At 37.1% G+C, this 22,783-nt stretch overlaps 1 protein-coding gene across 2 annotated transcripts in view; it reads right to left on the bottom strand.

Moving 5' to 3' along the window:
* Positions 1 to 22,783, bottom strand: part of PRIM2 (DNA primase subunit 2) — a 302,886-nt gene that overhangs the window by 81,495 nt on the left and 198,608 nt on the right. The window contains exons 9-10 of one of the 2 annotated variants that reach the window (XM_055330207.1): positions 22,568 to 22,640; positions 17,370 to 17,555 (exon numbers count right to left, since the gene is read on the bottom strand). In XM_055330207.1, the coding sequence (XP_055186182.1) occupies positions 17,370 to 17,555; positions 22,568 to 22,640 (259 nt within the window). The remainder of the gene's footprint in view (positions 1 to 17,369; positions 17,556 to 22,567; positions 22,641 to 22,783) is intronic. The other variant, XM_055330208.1, reaches the window with a different exon arrangement.

Here is a 22,783-nt window from a genome sequence, read left to right as displayed (position 1 = left end):
TTTTTTTTTTTACTTCATTTGTCTCTATCAACAACCTTAAATATTATATCCTCTATTGCTGTCTGTTCTTTCCTTCACTGTAGATAAGCCCTACAAACAGTATAGAATGTATTCTCTTTTAGGATTTTGGTTTACCTTCAAAAAGAGAAAATATCACAGGCCATTCACCCTGGCACTCAGGGTCCACTTACTCTAAGGATGAGCAATCTCCTAAGCAACAGTCAGAAAAGCAAATTATCCAGCTGGAGGGGTTCCCTGAAAGAATGACATGTTCCTGATTGATTATTTATTTATTTATTTAAACTTTTTTTTTAATTGGAGTTCAATTTGCCAACATATAGCATATCACTCAGTTCTCATCCCATCAAGTTGCTCCTGATCTTTTATGATCCTTTATCTTTCATCCATGTTTCTTATGCTATTTAACTGACTGTCTTTAATACTATGGCTAAATTCAAATGTGAAGGAAAAAGGATAACAAAGTAGCATTCCCTGGAACTTTTAATGAGGAAAATGAATTGCTTGACATAGTGAAGACCATGTTCAACCAAATACATATTAAGGAAAGACTAGATATACAGCATTTTATCCAGTGCAATAAGGTAGGTGGAGTCTCTGGCTACTTAGACACTTAAAATCTAGTTGAGATTAAAAGATGTTCAAGGGTAGTCAATGCTGGCTTAGATATTCAGGAAAAGATCAATACAGGAGCTGGGTCTTAGATGATGAACATGGTTTCTTTGGCTCTTGTTTAAACTAAATCTAATTCATCCCCAGTAGTAGTGAAATTAATTCCATCTAGCTGCCCCATGATTATTTAGAATTCTCTCACCTTATAAGAAAGTATAATCTCAGGGGCACCTGGGTGGCTCAGTGGTTGAGCATCTGCCTTTGGCTCAGGTTGTGATCCAGGGTCCTGGGACTGAGTCCCACATCAGGTTCCCCATAGGGAGCCTGCTTCTTCCTCTGCCTATGTCTCTGTCTCTCTCTGTATCTCTCATGAATAAATAAATAAAATATTTAATAAAAAAAAAGTATGATCTCTCCCTCTTTTTTATTTTTATTTTATTTTTTTTAATTTTTATTTATTTATGATAGGCACACAGTGAGAGAGAGAGAGGCAGGGACACAGGCAGAGGGAGAAGCAGGCTCCATGCACCGGGAGCCCGACGTGGGACTCGATCCCGGATCCCCAGGATCGCGCCCTGGGCCAAAGGCAGGCGCTAAACCACTGCGCCACCCAGGGATCCCTCTCCCTCTTTTTTAGATAATACATTTATCCATGCTATAGGAAGACAAAAATTATCTTTAAAAAATCACATAAAATTTTGTGAGTGACCTTGAATGTCAATATCTAAATCTAAAAAGATATAGCTTTTAAAATAACATTAAGAGCAGCCCGGGTGTCTCAGCGGTTTGGCGCCGCCTTAGGCCTGGGGCCTGATCCTGGAGACCCGGGATCGAGTCCCACGTCAGGCTCCCTACATGGAGCCTGCTTCTCCCTCTGCCTGTGTCTCTGCTTCTCTCTTTCTCTCTCTCTCTCTCTGTCTCTCATGAATAAATAAAAAATCTTAAGAAAAATAAATAAATAAAATAACATTAAATGTAAATCGTACATGCTATGGAATCCATAAGAAAGGAATTATTGTTGGCTGAAATGAAACAATCTGGCTGTAAACAAGAGACTAAATTGGATTGCGACAGTATCATTCAAACTGCATCCTTTGTATAAAGGCCATCAAGGTTCAAACAACAGGTTAATAATTAAAATACATAAAACTGTAGCAGATAAAAAAAAACTATAGCAGATAATCATCACCATAAAACAATGTTAAAATAATCTTTAAGTGTTGACTTATCAGAAAGAATCCCTTATTAAAGACAGATTTTTTATTTTTTTTAAACTATTCCTAGAAGGTTCATAAATTGGAGAACAACAGGAAAAGATGGAGGATGTCTTATATAGGGTATATTTTGGAAATCATGTAGGCTCTAGTTCTTTTCAGTAAGAATTTACAAACTGCAGAAACATGCAGTCCAAATTCATGTGTGGCCAAAGCAATGCTTTTGTAAGGGATAAGGAAGCAATAACAGGAGACAGGAAGTAGCCTTCAGCATTATGACATCCTTGAAACTCCAAGAATCAACCTAAAGAGTTTCTGTAGTTACAGTCTCATTAAAGAATGAGGACATCCAAACATCAAAGCAAGTAGGAGAATCAAAGTTTCATGGTAAGTTAACATACGCATAACAGGAAATTAGAAGAAAGGGCAACCGAAGTGCAATGCATATAATGTTAGCCAAAAGAGACGGTTCCATCTTCACCTTTGAAGACAGAAAGAATGGGACATTTCCTGAAAAATGAGGAAAAATACTTCATAATCTCTTCTTGACTCATCTTGAGTGAAATCCTTTTTGTTAGTGAATATTATATTCAAATAAATTGATAAAAATGTTTAAATTTTTTATTTCTTAAATAAATATTTAGGGGAATATCAAGGGAAATTTCTAAATGGTTTTAAAAACTGAAGATAGAATTAAAAGTGTAACTGTAAAAATTCTTATCCAAGAGAGTTTATCAACATACTTTTTTTTTCCTATGTGGGTAGAGAAACATCCCATCTATGATACAATTTAAAACCATCAAAGGGGAAAGTACAATTCATCTTTAAATATGTTTAAAAGTACTATCATTAGATCTAAATTACCATAGTTATACAAAAAAAAAAATGTCTTTAACGCACAGTTCCAGTGAAATGTCAGTTTTTACCATTCTGACTTTACCTTTACATATGCATTAACAATATCACTAGCCACTACCTAAGCTAATGACAATGATGTATTGTTTCATAAATATTTACTCATTCTGACAAATGCTTTGTTTCCCACTGCACTGTCTGAATAAATCTAGGAGGATAAAATATAATTTATTTGCAGAGTTTTTAATATTACTTTGTAGCATATCTGAAATGAATTTTCATCATGCAGTTTATTTTGAAAGGCTATGGGAAATAAGTGTTTATTTATAAAAAGAACATCTCACTAAAAATTGCCCAAGGAAGGGGAAGAAAAGACAGCTGGACAGAAAGAAAGCTTTGATTTTTTTGCATGGCGATGACAAAGCTGAACTGCCAGAGGCAGGGCAGGACTTAAGTGTATAAGGACTGATATTTACTTTTTGAGGTCTGTGTGAAAATTCAGAGAACGAGAATGACATATAGGAATCTACCTGAACAGCTGACCAAGAGTTGGTCAGTGAGTCTGAACCAATGCAAAGGTAAAAATGAAAAGCTGAAATAAAAGGCCTTTAGGTATAAAGATGTGGAGAAAAACTAAAGGACATAGTAGCTTAAAGAGGATTAATTTAGCTCAAGACTCATGGATAATATCATAGATATCAATCATTTCTCTCTTTGGGGTACTTTTCCAGTGGGGAATAAAAAGACAACCAGTTCTTCGAGATTTTAGCAGAAAAATAATTTTTCCTTTTCTCAAACCTCAGGACCTTGATACTTCATGGTATCCTTAGGTCTAGGTATGATTATCAGAGTGTTACTTTACTTAATTACCCTACTAGGCTACTGGCTTCAACAGCCTCAGAAAGCCCCAATCAGTCCAAGAATGATCACAAAGCCTGGTACCTCATTTACAACCATAACCTTCCCAAATGAAGGGTCTGAAACCTGACACACAGTGAGCTCACTATAGGCTTGGTATATGCAAAGGCTCACCAATGCACAGTTTCTTGCCTGATTTCTACTAAGTTTGCCCAACTTTTATGAACTGGAATTCAGCCTAACCTGTAAGGTTGCTCCATTGCATCCTGCTGGCCTCTCTTGAACCACTAACTTTTTGGCTAAATCTGGCTTCATTACAGCTCAACTTCCAGAGATCCAAATCACAATATCTAAGGGTTCTAAAATCTACTGTCTAGTGTTTCTGGATACATTTGGACAGTTTTCCTTGCCACAAGTTTTCTTCAGTGTAAAATGGTAAATATTGACATTTACTCATTCCAATTCTACTAAGATATGATAAATAACAGTAATGCTGACTGAGCCTAGAGCTTTTATGTACAACCAAACTCAAGCTGTGGTTAAAACATCATCTTTTGTTTAAGTTTTTCCTGACTGCCTTATTCAAAAATACACTCCCTATCTTCTAAGTAAAACTTATTCTATAGCATCTTTCACAAAAAAATATGTAATATATTTATTTCTTTATTGTATCTCTTCCACCAGAATATAAACTCCAGAGGGGGTTGATATTTTTGTCTGTCTATTTTGTTCATTACTATATCTCTAGTATCTATACGAATGTCTGGGACATTCGTATGGATACTCAATAAGTATTTGCTACATGGATGAATACAAAACATAGCCACCCAGAAAAAGACAGGTTAGCCTGAGCATAGCTGAGATAGTATAAAAGAAAATGACGAGCTTATTCTGAGGGCCCCTAGATCAAAAAGCAATCTACTTCTTAGGGTCCCTCATCAATATCATCCCCCAACATCCAAATTTTTTAACCTGAGTATCTATGCCTCATCCTTCACTGAACCTATATTCTCACTTAAAAGCCTTTCTGCACTGGGATCTTTGTCAGTCCAAAACATTAACCATCTAGACCTCTCCTTAAGCAAACATTTCCTCAATGTCTTATCTGATTAGGGTTCCTACATTTCTGACTGAGCTGCATACAACCATAATCACACTTTTAAGGCACAATCATTCTCAGAGTCCGCATCATCATGGAAACTTGTAATCTCTTAATATAAGGAGAAATACAAGTTGACAGGTGCAAAATAGCTATTTGGTTATTTTTTAAATGAAATAAAATCCTACTTTATACAGAAGTAAACCACCTGGGAAGATGATGCCAAGTTGTTTTTTGTTTTTTTGTTGTTTTTTTTTTTAAGTAAAACAAGAAGAAAAAAATCAAGGAAGATTTATAGGAACATGATGAATGATAAAGACATAAAGGGTTAAAATATTAAACTACTTTAATTACTCCTGCTTCTCCCTCTGCCTGTGTCTCTGCCTCTCTCTCTCTCTCTGTATGACTATCGTAAAAAAAACAAAACAACAACAACAAAAAAACTGAAAATCTCTGTTCTTAACTGTGGCCTCTTAAGTCTATATGGTTGGTCACACCAATGTCAACCTAAACATTATCTATTCTTCTTGAGATCACTGGGAAAAGCCCAGGGTTTGGAATAAAACAGACCTGGGTTCTAAATGGGGTCTGATTAAATTTTAATTTATTACTTTCTTTAAAAGTCAAAAATATACCTTCTCAACACACCATGCCCTTGAGAGTTCCTAACTTTAATAAATCTTCCAAGAGGTAAAAAAAAAAAAAAAAAAACATCAGTATCAGAAGTCTGACCCATTTTAGAACTTATTCATATCCAATTTATCTGGAGACAATTTACCACCAGGAAAGACATGGTAATTAAGACATACTCTGTGAAACTAGTACCTTCTTGTCATTCTCTCCTGAAAGCAATGCATACTTTAACAACAAAATTTTAACCTACTTTTTATAGAGTTGAATAAAATGTCATTTTAATAAAAACCTAATCCATAGGGTATCACTGATAAGACAATAGTTATAAATGATTAAAATTCAAGTCTTCTACTTTTTACTTCATTTTCATAGTTTAAGAATTGAAAAGCATTTGGAGTGAACACCAAAAGCAATTAGACTTAACTAAAGTTAATTTTAACCAGAATAGTGTTGGGAGGGAGGAATAATAACATCTGTTTTATTCTAACGATAGACTTAACACACTACATAATTTAATTGAAAACTTGACTAGCTACCCTCTTGACAATTCATGAAATCAAGTCCAACTTGCTCAAGTCAATGTTTAAATATTAATTCTTATACTATGTTATCTAAAATTTTTATTCCAAATGCAATGGAAGGCCTGGAGATAAGAGATAAACCCATAATATGCACACATATTTATCATACATTAAAGTGTTTAGAAGAGAGAATATAACAGAAATTTTGCACAATGAAACCTTAAAAAAATATATTCCAGATGACTTGGTAACTGCTAAATGTACCTTGAAAAATGGTACCCAAGAACAACAGTGAAACTACTTTTTATTGCATTCAAATTACTTTCTTAGGATATCACTGATGTGAATATTCAAACAAAACAAAGTGTGCTTTGAAAGAAAAACAAAACAATCAACTATTATAATTAACATAACCAATCAGTAAACTATTAAGGTTTCAGTCTACAAGTTAAAGGTTTATTAGTACATTGAGAAAACGTGTAAATGATTATAGATAACATTTATTGTTTTTAAATTATTAACTAATATTGGTTTGACACTTTACAGATTACATAGTATTCATATATATACTTAATTCTTTACAACATTTTAGCAGGCATTACTATTGTCCCCATTTTAATTGATATGACTAAAGCTCAGGTGATTAAAACTGAAAATCTCGGGATCCCTGGGTGGCGCAGCAGTTTGGCGCCTGCCTTTGGCCCAGGGCGCGATCCTGGAGACCCGGGATCGAATCCCATATCAGGCTCCCGGTGCATGGAGCCTGCTTCTCCCTCTGCCTGTATCTCTGCCTCTCTCTCTCTCTGTGTGTGACTATCATAAATAAATAAAAATTAAAAAATTAAATTAAATTAAAAAAAATAAAGTTCACTAACAACTTCTTTCTCTTGACTAAAACCAAAGTTCATTTAAAGCAACTACATTCTGGCACTTATCTTTCTTCTTTTTCTCTTTCCTCATCCCCCATGTTTTTCTAAATTCTATACCACAAATAAACTAGAACAGTATTTTCAAAACATTTTTAAGTAGCAAAATCCTCCATTTAAGTGAAATCTTACACAGAATTCCAACATATGAAAGTAGATGAAGACACAAATATATTTGATATTTATTTTAAAGATGTTTTATTTATTTATTCAGAGAGAGAGAGAGAAAGGCAGGCAGAGACACAGGCATAGGGAGAAGCAGGCTCCATGCAGGAAGCCTGACATGGGACTTGATCCCGGGTCTCCAGGATCACACCCCAGGCTGCAGGCGGTGCTAAACCACTGCGCCACCGGGGCTGCCCTATATTTGATATTTAAGGGGGAGAGGGGAAGCAGGACACATATCAGACAACTCAATCTCCCTATGAACTTCTGCCACCATTTGTTAACTGAACCCAAGGGCTCCCAAGAACACAGCCTGAAATACATTCCACTAGTTTATAACCCTTGAACATTTCCTAGGATGAATGATCTCTGTTGGAATTTGGTCCCTAATTCTCTTCTTCCCCCTTAACTTCTCTCTCCATTCCAGGTTACATGAAACCTCTTAATAAGCCAACACAAACTTTATTCTAACTGTGGGAATTTTGCTGATTACTCCAGGCCAACTTAACCTCTCCTTCCTAGGAACTCCTAGAATAAGAATAGCTAGCACTGACTGTGTAAGAATCTATACCAAACTTTGAACCTCACTACAATCAACAAAATATTGAGACACATTTGTGTATTTATCATACATAAATGTAATTACCATCCACATTCTATAGATAAGGACAAGTATCAGATGATTTGCCAAAGGTTTCTATATAGTGGAACCAAATCTGAACTCAGTCTGATTCCAAATCTGTACTCTATATTAGTTCTTTCCAACCTTTTTCATGTCACTAAGCACATATGAAATGATATTTGTAAAGCACTCTATACAGTAAATGGATGAAAGTACTCATGGTTGAAGGCAATTAGCTTTGAGTTACCCAGGTCCATCCAGCCCAGGTTCCACAAGGGTTCACGGGATCAACACTGGAGATAATGGATATTCATTTCGCAGTACACCAGATATTGCTGTACATATTCATTCATTTAGTATATATTAGTACCTGACATGCAGTAGGGACTTAAATATATATGTGTGGGCTACTGATAAAAGACAACATATTATGCTCAAATTGCCTACAGGAGAACAAATGAGAGCTGAAGATTTTCAATGTCTATATTTGATAAGCTAATAACCAATTTATATACCTATAAGGACAATATCTAAAACACTGGTTTATGATCTTTAGAGTGCATTAATTTCTCCTGGGATTCTTGTTAAACCACAAACTGTGGGACCCACTCCCTGAGTCTGATTCAGAGAATGTGCATTTCTAACAAATTCCTAGATGATGAAGAAGCTGATGCTTCTGGGATGAGTCTTAGGAGAACTATTGGTCTTAAAAACAAAAACCTCAGCTATAAATATGACTCATACACCACCACCCTCAGCTAAATACTTACTCCTTTGCTGATCAAATTTTAATGACATAAGTCTGTTTCAAGTCATGATGGAGGCTGGATTCAAGGACAAAAGCTTATCTTTAGCTTTTTAAACAGTGTTAAATGTTCCTTGACCCAATTATAACAACATGTAGTAGACCTTCAGTATGTAATCATCAGGGACAGGAATTTCAGCAATATAAAATGTACATGATATATATTGTGCTTAATATCCAATAGAGTCAGGTCAAGGCAATTCAGAACAACAACACTATAAGCAATCTGATTAAGAGGACACATTGCTCTGAATTTATTAGAAGAATTATCTGGTTCAATTCTTAAAGCTAGTGGCTGATACAATTTAATATTCAAGTTCCAAGTGGAAGAGTGTTTTAGGGGTATGTTTTTTTCAGGCTTTAAATAGAGGTTTGATTAATTTTATCTCTTACACACAGGGTGAGGCTTCAGGTAGACTGGCATGTAAATTAAAATTACAACTAAGAAAAACTTGCATAAAACTGCACTATAATTAATTAAATCTATTTTACTTCCATAAAGCATAGGTATATTTATTTTAGGAATCTCAGAAATTATTTAAGGAAATTTAAATTTTCAAATACCTCTTGGAGAATCATTTACAAATCCAAAGAATCCAGTTTGACAACCTAAATGCAATTTTAAAATGTCTTCATCCTCCTCCCGCCCAACAACAAGGGTAACTGAAAAGGCTGTTTTTGAAGTTCTGGTCCAAGTTAGTGACACAGGAAGAACCTAAACTCACTTCCTCCACAGACACACCAAATCCATAGTTCTTCATAGAATACTACCTCCTGGGGCACCTGAGTGACTCAGTCGGTTAAGTGTCTACTTTCAGCTCAGGTGGTCCCAGGGCCCTGGGATGGAGCCCTGCATCAGGCTCCCTGCTAAGCAGGAAGCCTCTCCCTCTCCTGCTCCCACTCCCCCTGCTTGTGCTTTCATTGTGTCAAATAAATAAACAAAATCTTTTAAAAAAATAAAATAAAATACTATCTCCTGACAAAGAACCAAGGGCTGACTAAACAGCTTTTGCACAACAAAAGAGAGAATGGCAAGAAAGAATAGTGAGAGAGACAGATAAATGATAATGAAGGAGTCCCCAACCTGAATGCTGCAGTGGGGAGGGATAGTACTGAGGGACCAGGAGCAGATTTATCTTACCTGGGACACAGGGAAAAAAGCCCTGGTTTAAAAGAGCAACCAACTTACAAAAGAGCTATCCCTAGAACTCTGCCAAAGGGCAGGGGTGCTGCTAGAACTCTTTCTGGATCTAAGGGACTAATTAATGAACACCATGATTTGCACTTCCCCTCCACCTTGAGAGGGCAGACTGGAGCAGGGTCCCATCACTACCCCTGGCTTGCTGCCTCATCCAGCACTAGGTTCCTAGCCCACATCAGCCCCAGAGGGACAAGGAAGAAAAGGGCGGAGAGGAAAGGTTGTGGTTTCTAAGGGCAACTAGCATTTAAAAAGGCGAGCTCTGGAGCTCAGCCAAATGTCAGAACTCTCTCCATGTTAGAGGTGCTGGCAAAAGCCTTGGTTTATGGTGCCCCTTCACCTTGCTGATGTAAAAGGGGGCAGGGCTCATGTACCCTAATTGACCTGCCAACTCAGTGAGTCCTGGGCCTACACCAGCCCTAGCCATTCCATCAAGGTGCCCCAGGGCAGAGTACACAGGGATACCCCTGAACACACCAGGCTCATATCACATCAGCTTCTGACAGCTTTCAAGGGTACACCGCATGTAGAGCACTCTGGGACCTCCCAACCAAGACCTACTTTCAGTTCTAGCCACCCTGATGAGGGGCACCCTGTGCAGAATGTCCAGAACTTCTAACCCAGGGGCACTTGCCTGGTTCAGTCCACGGAGCAAGCAGCTCTTGATCTTGGGGTTGAGAGCTTGAGCCCATGGTGGGTGCAGAGATTACTTAAAAGAAAATCTACTATTAAAAAAAGAAGAAAAGATACCAACCATACCAGCCTCAGCTCCAGCTACCCTGCCAGGGCTCCCCCTGTGGTGAGTACCCTGGGACACTCCAACTTACACCCACCCCAGCTTCAGCTGTCCTGCCAGGGTACCCTCTATGTGGAGAAGCCCAGTATTCCTGGCTTATACCCACTCTACCCTCAGCTGTCCTGCCAGGGCACCTTTTGCATGGAGAGACCAGGGACCACAATGACTTAAACCATTTCATACTGGGCATGGTGCCCTCTGTGTGGAGAGCCCCAGGACTAACTCAGTCTGTGGCCACTTCAGCTATAGTTGTCTTACCAAGGTGTCCTGCACAGAGTGCTCAAGGACTCCCAGGCCCATGTCCCATCTTGGTCCCAACACCACATCAGGACACCTTCTATGCAGAGAATCAGAGAACAATCCAGTTTAGGCCCATTTCAGCTTCAGGTGTCCTGTCAGGGTACCCTCTGCATAGACAGCCCCAGGACCACATTGGGTCAGACCCACTTCAGCTTTAGCTGGCCTGCCAGGGCACTTTCTATACAGGGCACTTTCTATAGAGAGTACCCCAGGATCACCAGATCGCATGCCCTTCAGCTCCAACAGTCCTGCTGGGGTGTCCCCTGAACAAAGAACAACAGGAACCCCTTAGCCTGCACCCACTTCAACTCTAGCTGTCCTGCCAGGGCATCCTCTGCACAGAGAGCCTTAGGATACCTCAGCCTAGACTCACTTCAGCTCCAGCACTCTCCCCAGCATGGCCCCATGACCCCTAGCCCATACCCCGGCCCCACAGCTCCAGCCACAGCTCTAGCCAGCCAGCCCAAATGACAAAGCATACATGGGTGACAAAGAGAACAATCATACACAAAATCATTTCTCCCAAATTTAGGTAACTGTTCCCTCTAAATCTAACAGAAACAAACACTGAAAGTAAAGCAAAATGGGAAGGCAGAGGAATAGGCTCCCCAAAAAGTACAAAACAAAACCTGAGAAAAATAAATAAATGAAACAGAATATGCCTGATAAATAGTTTAAAGTAATGGTTATAAAGATGCTCACTGGGATGGTAAGGAGTGGGGAAGAACTCAGTAAGACCTCCAACAAAGGGGATCCCTGGTTGGCCCAGCGGTTTAGCGCCTGCCTTTGGCCCAGGGTGCGCGATCCTGGAGTCCCGGGATCGAGTCCCACATCGGGCTCCCGGCATGGAGCCTGCTTCTCCCTCAGCCTGTGTCTCTGCCTCTCTCTCTCTCTCTCTGTCTATCATGAATGAATAAATTAAACCTTAAAAAAAAATAAGACCTCCAACAAAGAGAAAAAATTAAAAAGAAACAACCAGAGTTGAAGAATACAACAACTAAAACAAAAAATACACTAGAGGAAGGCAAGAGTAAATTACTAGGTGCAGAAGAATGGATCAGTCATCTGGAAGACAAGGCAATTAGAAAGTCACCAGACTGAAGAGCAAAAAGAAAAAAATCTTAAAAAATGAGGATAGGTTAAGGGATACCTTGGACAAAATCAAGCAACCATTCACATTATAAGGGTCTAAGATGGAGGAGACACAAAGGGGCAGAAAACTTACATGAAAAAATAATAACTGAAAACGTCCCTAAACTAGGGGGGAAAAGTAGAGATGTCCAGGTTTAGGAACCATAGAGAGTTTCAAACAAGATGTCCATGAAAATGAGAGAAAAAAAGAAAACAAAAAAACCTAGGGTAGCATTACTTCTATCAGACAAAATAGGCTTTAAAACAAAGACTATAACAAAATATAGAGGCATTACATAATGATAAAGGGATCAATCCAACAAGAGGATATGATAGTTGTAAATATCTATGCACCCAACATTGGAACCTAAATACACAAAGCAAATATTAACAGAAATAAAGAGAGTAACCGATAGTAATATAATAATAGAGCAGACTTTAAGACCCCATTTATACCAATGGATAAATCATTCAGGCAGAAAACCAATAAGGAAGCATATGGAACATTCTCCAGGATAGATCACAAATCTAAATAAATGTAAGAAGAATGAAATCATATCATCTATCTTTTCCAATGGCAACCACAGTATGACAATAGAAACTAATCACAAAAAAAAAAAAAAAAAACTGGAAAAAACACAAACACTTGGAGCTAAACATAATAGTAAACAAACACTGGGCCATCAAAGAAATCAAAGTAGAAATCAAAAAAATACATGGAGACAAGTGAAAATAAAACACAATGGTCCAAAATCTTTGGGATGAAACTAAAGCAATTCTAGGAGGAAAATATACAACTATACAAGCCTATCTCAAGAAAAAAGAAAAAGCTCAAAAAAAACCAAACAAACAAAAAAAAAACACAAAAAAAACCCAATCTCATCTTACACCTAAAGGAACTAAAAAAAAGAACAAAGTCCAAGGTTAGAATGAAATAATAGAGATTTGAGCATAAATAAATGGCGTAAAGACTTTAAAAAGAAAAAAAAAACACATAGGAAAGATCAGTGAAACCAAGAACTGATTCATTGGAAAGAAAAAATTGATAAACCTTAAGTCAGACTTATCAAAAAAAATGGAGGAAAGGGGAAAAGAGGGAGAGAGGGAGAGAGGGGGAGAGGAGAGAGAGAAGACCCAAATAAATATAATCAGAAATAAAATAGGAGAAATAACCAACAGCACAGAAATACAAAAGATTATGAGACTACTATAAAAAATTATATGCCAAGAAATTGGACAACCTAGAAGAAATAAATTCCTACAAACATACATTCTTCTAAAACTGAAAAGAGGGCAGCCCCGGTGGCTTAGCGGTTTAGTGCCGCCTGCAGCCCGGGGTGTGATCCTGGAGACCCGGGATCGAGTCCCACGTCGGGCTCCCTGCATGGAGCCTGCTTCTCCCTCTGCCTGTATCTCTGTCTCTCTCTCTCATTCTCTGTGTCTCTCATAAATAAATAAAATTATGAGAGACACAGACAGAGACAAAGACGTGGGACTTGATCCCGGGTCTCCAGGATCACACCCTGGGCTGAAGGCAGCGCTAAACCGCTGAGCCACAGGGCTGCCCAAAAGGAGTATTTTTAATTATATGTGTCACTTAATAAATAGGTACAGTAATTAAACTGAAGAGAATATTTTAATAAACTAAGGGATATTATTTTTGCATTTCACTGCAAAAATATGCAAGAGAAGATATAATTGAGAAGAACATGAACATTTATTTACAAATACAGACTCTAGGGGTGCCTGGGTGGTTTGGTCAGTTAAGCGTCTGCCTTGGGCTCAAGTCATGATCTCAGGATCCTGGAATGGAGTCCCACATTAGGCTCCCTGTTTAGTCAGGAGTCTGCTTGTGCTTTCTCTCAAATAAAAAGTTTAAAAAAAATTACAAATACAGACTCTTAACAATAGACAGACACAGTGAATTATAAGTGTAACTTAAAATCTTCAGTCAAAATAATATATTTGCTGTAATCAATAATAAACTAATGAAAATATAAACTGCAATATTTTATCTAGAAAGGTAAAAATTATTTATTGATTTTCTTTTACAATAATTTTTGAGTAAACTACTTTGACATTGCAAAATTAAAAGCCCACTTAAAATTTTTTTAAACACAGGTTTGAAAATAATTATTCAGGACACCGATACACAGGCCATCCCAGATATACATAAAAGAAGGTAGTCAGTGAACAGGTGGACAGACAAGCACCTAGCACTCATAGTAAGTTTCCCCTTCTCTCTCTTTCCTCCTCCCCTCTTAGTTTATAGCACAAACAAGCTAAAAACTAGCTCAACTTCTCTCTTATCACTCTAAAACTATGGCCTGGGACACCTGGGTGGCTTGGTAATTAAGTGTCTGCCTTTGACTCAGGGTGTGTTCCCAGAGTCCAGGGATCGAGTCCCACTTCAGGCTTGAGTCCCGCTTCGGGCTTCCTGCATAGATCCGTCTTCTCCTTCTGCCTATCTCTCTGCCTCTCTCTCTCTGTCTCTCATGAATAAATAAATAAAATCGTTAAAATAAATAAAATAAAATTATGGCCTAACTTTCTCTACAGCTCATAAATATTTAACGACTATGACAGTTAATTTTATGTATCAATTTGACTGGGCCACAGGGTGCCCAGACATTTGATCAAACATTATCCTAGGTGTGTCTGTGAGGGTGTTTCCAGATTAGCTTAACAACTGAAGTGGTACACTGAGTAAAGCAGATTGCTCTCCCCAATGTCAGTGATCCTCACCCAATCCTTTGAAGGCCTGGATAAAACAAAAAGGCTGACAGACCCTCCTGTGAATAAGACAGATTTTCCTCTCACCTGATTGTTTTGTGCGGGGTTTGGGTTTTTCTTGCCTTCAGACTCAAACTAAAGCACTGGTTCTGCATGAGTCTCAAGTCTGCCAGTCTTCCAACTGAACTACACCATCAGCTCTCCTGGGTCCCCAGAAAGCTGACTAGCAGATCTTGGGACTTATCAGCTTCCAAAATGACATTAGCCACTGGATATAATAAATATGTTTTCTTCCTTATCTCCCTCCGTCTCTCTCTCAATGTACTAAGAGAACCCTAGTACATCTGTCTGCTTACTACACCAAATTCCTAAAAAAGGAATAATATATAATGATGCCAGTGACAAAGCAAGATTGTCATAAAGCTTGATGAGAGTCTAATTTAAAACCTTTTCAAACAGTTGTTTCATATAACATACACCAAAACTTTAAAGCTGTGTAGTTTTTCATGAGGTAAATTTATTCCCTGGTGGATATAGAGAGGACAAAATCAGAACTATAATCAAAGATTTACATGTTCAGGATATTGGTTGCAATAACATTTATGACAGAGTCAAACAGAATGAAATGCTCAATAACGGGAACAATTAAACAAATTATAACACTTTCAAAGGATATGTTTTGCAACTAATCCAAATGATAGTTTCAAAATTTACTCTATTACCTGGGGAAATTAACATAACAAAATGCCAACTTTTAAAATGGCAGAAAACCCCCCCACAATGATCTAGCTAGCTATCTAAATTAGAGAGAAAGGCTAAAGTGTGACATATTATTATTTCTGAATGGGGAAATGGCAAGTAAATTTTTCTGTATTTTTCACATTTTCTGTAAAGTATGCTACCTTTAATTTTTTTTTAAGATTTTTTTACTTATTTATTCATAGAGACACACAGAGAGTGAAGAGGCAGAGATACAGGCAGAGGGAGAAGCAGGCTCCATACAGGGAGCCTGACGTGGGACTCAATCCCGGGTCTCCAGGATCACACCCCGGGCTGCAGGTGGCGCTAAACCGCCGCGCCACCAGGGCTGCCCAGTATGCTACCTTTAAAATAAAGGACATATAAGAGAGGTCTAAGAAACATCCAAAATGTGTTTAAAGAAAACTATTAAATGACAACTTAAAAATTCTATGGATAATTATCAATAAAGACAATTTTAAAAACACATCTGCAAAAATTATAAGAGCTTTTGGTAGTATATTATAAAAGAATCTGAACTTTTAAAAAATATATAAAGCTATAGATGTGTTATAAACTGAACTATATTCTCCTAAGATTCATGTGTTGAAGCCCTAACAACCAATGTGACTATATTTGGAGACGCATTTGAAAAGGCAATTAAGAGAGTGGCAAACCAAACAGAAGACTCTTAACTATGGTAAGAACTGATGGTTACCAGAGGGGAAGTGGTTGGGGGATGGGTGAAATAGTTGTTAGGGATTATGGAGTACATTTGTTATGATGAGCACCAGGTGATATACAGAAGTGTTGAATCACTGTATTGTACACCTGAGACAAATTTTACACTGCGTGCTAACTTAAATTTAAATAAAAGCTTTAAAAAAAACAAGGAGATAATTAAGGTTAAATAAGGTCATAAGGGTGGGACTCTAATCCAATATGGTTCATGTCTTTATAAGAAGAGGAAGAAATATCAGAGAAGTGAACATACAGAGAAAGGGCCACTTGAGGACAGAGTGAGGAGGGAGCTACCTGGAAGCCAAGGGAAGAGGTTTCAGGAGAAACCAAATCTGCCCACACCTTGATCTTAGACTTCCAGCTTTCAGAACTGTGAAAAGTTAGTTTCTGTTGTTTAAGGCACTCAGTCTGTGGTATTCTGTGATAGCAACTGTAGCAAACTAATAGAAAACATAATAAAGTATCATTAAAAATTTATGTAGTAAATATTCTTTGTTCTACAATTTATCTTTTCTAGGAAGAAGCAAACCAAGAATAAGCATTTCAAAACTTGATTTGGGGCACCTGGCTGGCTCAGTGGTTGAGCGTCTGCCTTTGGCTCAGGTCATGATCCCAGAGTCCCAGGATCGAGTCTTGCCATCAGGTTCCCCAAAGGAAGCCTGCTTCTCCCTCTACATATGTCTCTGCCTCTCTCTGTCTCTCATGAATAAATAAAATATTTTTTAAAACATAAAAATAAAAAATAAAGTAAATAAAAACTTGAGTCATGGCATGGAAGGGACAAAAAACCCCGCCATATTTCCAAAATAAAATGTTATTAGCTAATACTACTAAAGAGAAATAAGGATAGGAGTGGGCATCTGAGTACGATGAATCGATTGAAAAAAACAGTTCTCAAGTTTCTAGAGATAGAAGTCTATCTAAAAATGCTCAATGACAGATTCTGCATAACACAATACAAAACATCTAAATTTGTGTTATTTCTTCTCAATATCTCCTAGTCCTGAAAACAACATTACATATGTATGTATGTCTACACATATTACAGTCCTATAGAAATACAACTCAGAACACAATTTCGGTTCTAAAATGACACCTGGCAGTATATCTACAAAGATCTTTCGTTTAAGCATTATTTGAAATCTTACACTGCTGTTCCTATCTTATCCTTTCAATTAAACTTTCTCATTCTTTTGTTTAGCATCTATTAGATTAATACATAAGTTTCTTTTTACCTGAATAAAATTGTAGACATCTTTTAGAATTTTCAACTACAAAAAAAAAAATTAAAATAAAAAAAAAGAATTTTCAATTACATTTCAGGGGTATATTTTAAAAATAGACCAACGGACCTTTAGTTTTCAAATCAAATTAAAATTTTGGTTACTGCTCTTTCAAAATTACCTTGTCAGGATCCATCTTTCCTCTGATAAATTCTTGCTTCCAGAACTGCAATGCCTGTTCCAATGTTAAACCAATACCCTTTAGGAAGAGGCCATACTGCATCCGACCTCCATGACGAAGATGGTGATTTTCCCGTAAGGCTTTATGTAACTGACGCATGCACGGTGGGAAGGATTTGGTAGAAAGCTACAAGAAAAAAGAGGTTTTTGTTATGTGGAAGATTAACCAGGCCCCTCACAATATTTGTTGCAAATCCAATCTAATTTGCAAATTGTAAATTCAGTCTTATTAGAAACAAAAATTATGCAGAAGCATTTCTTATTGCAATTACCAATGAACTGTTAACATTTTTATACTGATTACATGTTGAGATGATAGATAATATTCTGGGTATCCTGGGTTAAATAAAATATATTATTACAATTTATTTCACCCATTTATTTTTTAATTTTAATTTTATTTTTTTCTATTTTTAATTTTTAATTAACCTTTTTGAGATAGCTATAGATTCATATGCAGTTTTAAGAAAATAACTCAGAGATATCATGCACCCAGTTTCCCCCAAAGGTAATACCTTGCAAAACTATTAACACAAGAAACTGACACCTGATACAATCCACTAGTAATAGAAAACCTTACCCCCCCACTATTCTCTAACGTTTGGCAACTACTAATCTGTTCATCTCTATAATTGTCATTTCAAGAGTGTTAATATAAATAGAATTGTGTAGTATATAATCTTTTGAGATTGGCTTTTTTACTCAGCATAATTCTCACAAAATTCATCTAAGTTGTTGCAGGTATCAATCATTCATTCCTTTTTTATTGCTGGGTAATAGTCCGTATGGATGTACCACAATTTCCTTAGCTATTTACTTGTTAAAGGAGCTGGGTTGCTTTGAGCTTGAGGCTATTCCAAATAAATGAATGTACAGGTTTTGTGAGAATAGGAAATTGCATTTCCCCAGGATAAATGTGGAAAAGTACAATTGCTAAACCACAGGTGAAATTTTAGAATAATCTAATACAAAGTAGAACACAAAAATAAGAGAAAGGGTTCTCCAAAGGTGAGTTCAAATAAGTGTGCTAAAGAAATTGATAGTAAAGAGAAAAACTTTTTCATTTATGGTTTCTTTGACTTCCTCAATATCCTTCTCCCAAGACTTTAATTCTCACCCTCTCATGTATTCCTTGGCAAGTTCAACTTTGCCAAAGCAGGAGCAGGTCTCACTTTGTTTACCTTTGCTGCTCCCTGTAGAGAACATCTGGTTTTTCAACCTCTCTTATTGACAACTTTGAAATTCTTCCACCCCCAAACTTATCCAGTCAGGCCTCTATCTCCCCTCGCTAGGACTACTGTTTTCATGTGTTCTTTCTTGGTCCTTCATACTATTATCAAATTATTTTTCTTCAACTTTGTTCCAATCTAAAAACGCCAATGAAATTTAACATCCTTAGTAGGAACATTCCAAGTTTCTGTCAACATAACTATTTTTCAACTATATGTACTGGGTGGTTTGGGAAATAAGAAGATGAGTAAAATATAATTTTCCCCTTTAATTCAGTTAAGTGAACTAAAAAGAAACAGTCATTATTATACAAGTTAAAATCACACAAATTAATTATAATAGGAGCACTTATAAAGGCATAAATCAAGTGCCATAGAAGCACTGTGACAGGAAGGATAAAAAAAGTTACCCTACCAATATGACCTCTTTGCTCCAGCAGGCTGGATTATTTCATGATCACACAGTCATGTTTTGTATCTTCTCACTTTTGTCACTCCATTGACCCTGCTTGGGGTACAACCCCTCCTGCTCCCCATGCCATCGAGCTGAAGCCAAACCATTTGTCAAGATCCAGTTCAACTTTAGCTTCCTTTGGCACAATTCCTTGAATACTTTTTACTCATCCAATCACTAGTGTTGAACACTACTCTGTGTACAACAAAGAAGTCAAATACAAAGAACTTACATTCTAATGGGAGAAGACAGACAATGAACACAGACATAAAAAGACAGCATCTAATTCCAAAACCCCTGGAAATAACATAGAGTATTGGGATTAAATATAAACAGGAGAGGAATACTTTAATTTAGGCATCCCGTAACGCCTCTCTGAGGAGTTGGCATTGCACTAAGATGTGAATTTTAAATAGGACTCTAGTCAAATGTGATCTAGGAATACTATTCCAGGTAAAGGAAACAAAAGCAAAGACCTTGAAAAAGAATGCACATGGTGTGTTCAAGAGATAGCAAGAAGGTTCAAGTGGCTAGAACATGTGAGCAGGCCAGAACAGAGAAGAAGAAATGCCATGAGTACACTGGCATTACAGGCCATAGTTATGAGTTCAGATTTTAGTCTAGATATGATGGAAACTCAATAGAGAGTATGGATCAGAAGACTGACATGATCTGATAAACAAAGAGAGCTCTGGCTGTTGTATAGTGAACAAACTATATACAGAAGTAAGGAAGATACTTAAAAGAGACTTTGGAAGTAGTCCAAATAATAGAAATGGGAAATATAGGGTCTAGAGTTGGTAACAATGGGATAGAAAAAGGACTGTGGATATTGAACAAAGGAATTATAAGACCAGAGAATGTATGAATTATTAACATAGGTATTATAGAGGCCAGGAACAGTATCCAGAGTAGTGCTAGTGCAAGAAACCATGACAACATGCTAGTCACCAATGGATGAGGGCAGGAGATAAGGGCACTGGCAACAAGGATAACTATCAGATGGTATTAACGGGATTACACAGCTTTAAAGGAGCTGGAGCTCTGTCCATGAAAGGCAAGAAACGATTTTGGAAATGGGAATATGGACCAAGGAAAACACTCATCTTAAGATGGGGAGGGACAGGGAGAGCAAACAGCCTCTACTTGAGAGAGCCACAGGAGAAACAGTGTCATTAAGGAAGCCACAATGCAGTTAGAAGAAAAAAAAAATCTAAAAAAAACATATGAAGAAGAAACTAAGGATATCAAGGAATACACTAATGAATGAGGCAATATAGTTAGAGGTCCAATAAAAATGTATCTTTGTTAATTTAGCACAAGGTCTCAGAGACCCATAGATATGATCATTATAGCACTTAAAATAATTTATCATTATATTGCTTATTTATTATTTACTATGTTGTCTACCTCCCTCAAGTAAGGTCCATGAAGGTAGAGGAATTTTCTGGTTTATTCACCTCTGTATCCATAGCACAGTGGCTAGTACATAATTGATGGGCTCAATATTATTCAGCAAATGAATTAATGATTATATTTCTATGTCTTCCTACAGTATCCACTGAAGCTCATTGTTGCTTGTGAATGGGAAAACATCTTGATAGAATTAGGAACAGAATTAACTTCTAACCATCCACATAATATAAACACAAATCATACGGCAGGGAGGAAGGGTTAGAGATAATAACTTTGAGGAAAGTAAAGGATGAGGCATCCTTAACAACAAATTTCAATTCAACTGTACAAAATGGGCAATCCTATTATTATTTCTAGACATATTAACTCCAAGTAGTAGATTGCAATTTTTCCTAACAGGAAGACAACTATTCATTCTGGTCTCTAAAAACTCTTGGTCTCTTCCTACCTACTCACCTTATTCTTGTTTCTAAGCATTAAAATGTCAGTGTATTTTTAATTTACTGTAAATAATTTGGTAACCATCTAAATAAAGATTATTTATGACTGGTGTATTTTCCCTTTTTGGGATAGAGCAGAAATTCTACAATGCATTAAAGAGAAACTCTATAAATTATAGTAAAGTATGCTACTCTTTCATTCTACTACAGAACCACAAAGTGAAGTTGAAATGAACTGTTCATTAATCTAGTGGCAACACAAGCAAAAAAAAGCCTATACTTAGTGTTATAAAATGAACTGCAATCTCCCAAAATTCGTATGTTGAAGTCCTAACCCCTAAGAACTCAGAATGTGACTGTATTTGGAGATGGGATCTTTAAAGAGGTAATTAAGGTTAAATGAAGTCATGAAGGTAGGGGCCTAGTCCAATGTGACTAGTGTCCTAAGAAGAGGAAGAGACACCCAGGGATGCATGAGCATACTGGAAAGATCACATGGGAACACAGGGAGAAGGTGGTCATCTAAAAGCCAAGGAAAAAGGCCTCAGAAGAAATCAATTTGCCAACAGCTTCATATCAGAGTTCTAGCCTCCAGAACTGCAAGAAAATAAATTTGTTTTCCAAGGCATCAGTCTGTAGTATTTTGTTACAGCAGCCCTAGCAAACTGATGCACTTAATATTTTCCAACTCTTCCTTTCCCAATGTGTAAGGTTGGTTGGTAGGTAGGTAGGTAGGTAGGTAGGTGGGCATTCATTCATTCACTCACTAATTTATTCAATTTATTTTAAAGTTTATATATTTAAGTAATCTCTATATGCAGTGTAGGGCTCAAAGTCACAACCCAGACATCAAGAGTCATGTGCTCTAACAACTGAGCCAGCCAGGTATGCCCCCCTCAATGTCAAAGGTATTTAAATATAAACAGACAAACTATTTTTTTTAAAGATTTTATTTATTCATGAAAGATACAGAGAGAGAGAGAGAGAGAGAGAGAGAGAGAGAGAGGCAGAGACACAGGCAGAGGGAGAAGCAGGCTCCATGCAGGAAGCCCTATGCGGGACTTGATCCCCAGTCTCCAGGATCACACCCTGGGTCGAAGGCGGCGCTAAACCGCTGAGCCACCCGGGCTGCCCCAGACAAACAGTATTTAGTGATCATCAATTAAAAGAATTCCCCTTTGAAATAACTGATTAAATTCTGTTTATCAGTGGCATCTGGGTGGCTCAGTTGGTTAAGCATCCGACTCTTAGTTTCAGCTCAGGTCATGATCTCAGGGCCATGAGGTCAAGCCCCACATCAGCCCCATGCTGGGCTTGGAGCCTGCTTCAGATTTTCTCTCTCCCTCTCCCCTGATCCCTGTCTTAAAAAAAAAAAAAAAAATCTGTTTATCAGAATACAAACAATTAAACAATTTTCTTATTTAGTTTTCCTATGATTAAAAACAATCACATGTATAGCACATGGGATCTCCTTTAAAAATGATTGGCAAACAATGAAATGACAATCTCTCCTATCTTCTCACCCCAAAATAATCTCCGAAGAAAATCTGTGCTTCTTCACTGACAAAGGTCTAGTTTATTAAAAGGATGTGAAGCTTACCGAATCGATCTGATCTAAAGAAATCTTCCCAGCATTTTTCTGTATGCTGTAATCTTGACCAGTGTATGAATGACTAAAATAAAAAGAAAATATTAAAATAAGATTTGTACAATATATTTTAATCACTTCAAAGGAAATTTATTCTGAAACAGATTAAAATCACATTTTACATATATACCTTAGCAGAAACATAGCCAAGTGTTTTATATGTATTTA

This window comes from Nyctereutes procyonoides, unplaced genomic scaffold (genome assembly GCF_905146905.1).
Source record: "Nyctereutes procyonoides isolate TBG_1078 unplaced genomic scaffold, NYPRO_anot_genome, whole genome shotgun sequence".
NCBI classification, from domain to species: domain Eukaryota; kingdom Metazoa; phylum Chordata; class Mammalia; order Carnivora; family Canidae; genus Nyctereutes; species Nyctereutes procyonoides.
This window is presented reverse-complemented; position numbering and strand designations above follow the sequence as displayed.